Source organism: Acyrthosiphon pisum, chromosome X (assembly GCF_005508785.2).
Source record: "Acyrthosiphon pisum isolate AL4f chromosome X, pea_aphid_22Mar2018_4r6ur, whole genome shotgun sequence".
In the NCBI taxonomy this organism is placed as follows: domain Eukaryota; kingdom Metazoa; phylum Arthropoda; class Insecta; order Hemiptera; family Aphididae; genus Acyrthosiphon; species Acyrthosiphon pisum.
Window position 1 is genome coordinate 106,801,080 of NC_042493.1, and position 5,082 is coordinate 106,806,161.

At 26.9% G+C, this 5,082-nt stretch overlaps 1 protein-coding gene across 1 annotated transcript in view; it reads left to right on the forward strand.

Annotated features, from left to right (window-relative positions):
- Nucleotides 1–659: 659 nt before the first annotated feature.
- The window catches only part of LOC107885874, a 15,951-nt gene continuing 11,528 nt past the window's right edge, over nt 660–5,082 (forward strand). The window contains exon 1 of the mRNA XM_016809578.1: nt 660–822. Within this exon, the coding sequence (XP_016665067.1) occupies nt 660–822 (163 nt within the window). The remainder of the gene's footprint in view (nt 823–5,082) is intronic.

Here is a 5,082-nt window from a genome sequence, read left to right on the forward strand (position 1 = left end):
TTAAAAAAAAAAAAAAACAATAATTTTGGACACTTGACCGCTGTCCACTCAATATTAGATCAGTCGTATTTTCTCGCCCGCTCAAAACATTTCTCTCGTCAATATAGTCAACAAGTTCTAAATATTCATAAACACCACCGTTCAAATAAAAGTGAGTTTTATTTAATAAATAATTATTATTATTTATCTTAATGCAGTCGTATTACACGACTGTAACGGGGTATAGTTTAGAAAAGGGGCCACTTCGATTTCAGGTGGAAAAATTTTTTATATTATTTATATGAAATTAAATAGGAGTTTATATTTTTTATTTTTTTCAGCTCCTGAATTCATTCCCTCATATCATTCAACCACACCAAACCATCCACAGCTCTACACGTGGCCAATACTATATAATATAAAAGTGAGTTAATTTAATTAATTAAATAATTATATAAATATTGTAACATGTACCATTTTTATTTGATATTAATAGTATTAACACTAGGCGAACTTCGTTGGTTCTAAAGTTCACCTTACCATAAATTAACGCATACAACTGAATAAAGTGAGTTAATTTCATTTTTATGAAAATAATAAAAATATATATTCTCGCTATACGCCTGTTTTTAAATAATTTATTTTTTATCTAACATTTTTTTTTCTGTCCTCAGTTTAAAATGGTATTATTAGCGACATTAAAGGCGCAGAGTAACAACGTCAACCTGTCCATCGGGGAGCTTCGCAAAGACGAGGTGTACCCTGTCACTTCCATGAAGATCGTAGACACAAAATTCGGGGTCTTCAACTTGGGGGAGCGTGAACGTCTTCCTGCCAAAGGTGGTTAGCGTGTCGGCCTGGGCTGGAATTAACCGTCTGTGCTAAACCTGTTATTCGAGAAATTCCTCAGCAGCATAGAAATATTAAGTGAGTCTTAATTTTATATAAATGAAATTACTATTGTTTGAGATATCGTTGTTATAAAAACTGCCGTCATTTCCCATCGAATCAATGCACCGATACCCCCTTCCTGACGTACCTTATTGGTGATAAGCCGACCTGTCCAGTGTCCACCGTATACCTACCAACACAGACCAGTTTTCAGTGTCAGAACCGCCGACGTAAGGACGCTGTAGTCATTTTTTGGTGCGTAAGTTTTTCGTCGTAGTAAGTTAACCTGTGCAACATCTACCGTCAACCGGGACTGCAGCCGCCGTCACGGTTTTTATATTTATATTTATATTTATATATGTGTATTATTTACTTATTTATTGTGTAAGCCTAAGCCCTAATTTTTAAGTATTTTCCCTTAGCTGGCCAGCACCTTATTGTGCCCTATAACTTTTTACTAAATTTTGTTTAAATAGTAGGCCGTAACCCGGTTATTAAATTTATACCAAATCGTGTTGTTCTTTTTGATACCATTCTAACCAGAATCATCTACCATAATTTGTTTTCAACCCAATACAGTCAATTATTTACCGAAACAACTATATATATATTTTTAAATTACTTATCATATTTTCAGATGACGCGCAATCTTATGACATATGAGCCATTATGAGTGGGGTAGCAGTGACCATGAAGAAAGTACCGCACATTGGAATAAAAATTATATCTAACATTAACATTGAAATGTAACATAAAATATTTAATTTAAATACAATATTACTATGTAGATTCTATATTATGTAGTCTGTAGTATAACTATTGTAAAAATGTGGGGTTTATAAATATAACAGTACCTACTTACTACAATAAATATTCGAAACAAAATGTTAATTATTTAGGTTTAAAGCAGTTTTAAAATTCAAATTTAAATCAAAATCACGTGTGTTTATAAATTGTCATTTTCAATTTTAAAATCAATAAGTAAATAATTTTATGACTAAGAGTATTTACAATAATTTTTCCTAATAAGTTAATACTAATGTTATATTACTGACAGAAAAATTAATTAAACTGACTCTGTTCAGAATGCAATGGTTTCTCATTAATTTGAAATTTAACAGACATTTAACCGCCAACACCGAGATGTGCAAACAATTTATTTCAATTTAAAATACTCATTACTCGCTTCAAAATTAAAATATAATAAAAAACCTATGAGATTGCCTAGATAATAATCTTACCTTTACATTTTATAAGAGTTAAATTCACTCCAATTTTTAAACTAACGAACCTAAACGTGATCTCCTGACCATAAAATTAGCTAATTATACAACTATAAATTATATGTAAATATGTTACATACTTTCATCGTTGCATACAATAAATTACATTTTAAAAATATTCATTTGCAATTTGATGACAATAAACTTTTAGATATATTAAATATTTTTTATTTTATATCACATGAAAACTTCATGAAATATTTCATGAAAACAAATATAATGACATTTTAAAACCCTGAATGTAATATTATATATTTTAAGAGCTCTTAAATATTGTATTGTGTTGAAATGGCTAAGCTTATTATTTTAACGAGTTATAATTATTATATAATCCATAATATGAGATATATATATATATATATATATATATATATATATATATACCTAAATGTATAATTGTAAACATGGTATAACAGGGTAAAAAAGAAAGACCTGACAAATTGAATAACATTAAAATGTAATAACTTTAACTCAATATTTAAAATTTAAGGACCCGTGCGCTTTATGTATAATATAACTTATAAGTATATACCTAACATTTTTTGCTTTCATTTTGTAATACTGAAAATAAAAATATTAAATTTGAATTCATTTTTTTTTTTTAATTTCAAAATAGCCAATATTCAAAACTTGTTTTTAGAAAACTTGATTGTCAAACATTTATCTAAGTCAAGTGGTTTTTTTTATGATTGTTTAAAATGTAATTTAAATGTAAAATTCATATTTTTAAGAACTTAACTTTTTAAAACAACATTTTAGATTTTAACAAGTACTTACCTATTTAAAAATGCTCATAAAATATTTAAAAGTTTATAACTTATGAATTTAATAAGTGTTTTACGACTGGATCAACTTTATTTAACAATAATAATAAGAATTCAAAAAATTTCAAAAAATAAACAACATGGCTTAAAAATTGTCTATACTGCTGATTTATGTTATTTTTTTTTAATTTAACATATTATGCATATTTACTTTGATTACCTTATTAATTAATATAATATATTCATGAAAGACAATTAGACAAATGTAAAATAGTTTTATTATATTCTTCAAGTCATTATTTCCTGTAGTCTTTTTTAACCTCACATTTTACATTATTAGTAATAATTAGTAATAATTAATAATCTAACCTACTGAAACAATTTGTTATCAATGTTGACTTTATGCCTGGCCGATGTTTATTACACTTTAGCAATGCATTTTTTTTTATCAATTAACACTTTTTGTACTGTATGCTGTGTTTATAATCATTAATTTTAATTTACCTTTAACTGATTGAATATTTTGTCCATTGTGGGGATGGTGCACTGATGTGTGCACACATACACACCTGGACTGTTATTACAATTATATGGTATTGCAAAAAGTATGGTCCGATAAGCGGATATAATAATGATCATAATAGTAATATATAGTGGTAATAATAATAATAGTAATAATAACAATGTTAATCACAATGATGTAAAGTTGTAAATAATTAACTTTAACCTAAGTCTTTCTATATTGTTCTTTTGAATTTCATCTAGTGTTTTATTAATAGTTTATGTAAATGGCATATGATGTGTTACACTGTTACATCACATATACAATTAAAACTTTTCTAGACTAACCTAACCTAACGTAACCTAACCAGATTTACAAACAGACTATAATATAGTATTATCAAAAAACATTTATGTCCCTGATATTAATGTTCCCGACGCCTTCAATCTTTTCGGTAGATGGGTCCGTGCAAGTCTAGTTGCCTACCCCTGACGCCTTCAATATTTTAAATATATGCACTTGCTACAAGTTCAACCTATGAAATCCTTTGAAATTAACGTTTATCTTACATCGCCAGTGGCTCATCGTATTTGAAAATGTTATAAAAAGATTAATTGTTTAATCCAACTCGGAGATCACAGGTAAAAATACTTAATTTTAAAAAATACATAATTAGGCGGGAAGCCAAATGTAAAGAAAAATTTTACGTAATTTTCTAAATTAACATATTAACATTCACAAGATTTCAACTGGCCATCAAATGTTTAAATATTTTTTACATTTATTTATATCAAATATTTAAGTATAATTGAGAATATTAAACAAATTGAAACTTGTTATACCTAGGCATACTTATACTCGTGTATCAAATAATAATATAACAAAATTAATAAACGTCTAATATAGGTAACATTTTTAAGGGTTTATTAAAAAAAATTAGGTGCTCTTTTTTATAGCTATAGTTAAAGCTATAATATAATTACCTACGATTTACATCGGTACACGACTCAAAAGTCACAAGAAACGTATTCGCGAATGTTTCCTAACGATGTACAGTAAAATATAATAATATGAAACCAGTTTACAAAGAAAAAAAACCGAGAGTTTGCTAGAAGTTGTTTAAAGTACCTACTTCGTCATTTATAAAGCCATGACGGATGTGTTAAATTTGTGTAATTATTGACTAAAAAAAAAACAATTCTGAGCAAAGGTGATTAGCCTATATAACCTGCTAGGATAATTTATTATTTTTTGATGTTCTTAAATTACTATCCGTAATTCATTTTTCTAATCAGTAATAATAGTTAGGTTGAACAAATTTTTGTAATACCCTTACACATATATTATAATATTATTGCCTATTATTAACCTATATCTTATAATTTAATATAATCATCAAATAAATAAATAAATAAATAATTTAAAAATACCTACATAATGTAGAATCGTATGAAGAAGTTCATTGTGCCTATACATAGGTTAGAAATTAATCCAAATGTTTTGAAAGTCTCATCTTCAACAGTCAATAATAATGTAAATAGTTTTTAAATTTATCACTTTTCAACAAAAATATTTTTAAACTACACAAAAAAATTAGGTACCTTAAAAGTTGTTATTATTTGCTTTGTCGTATATGCACTTTTGCAGTGATATACCTCTATCG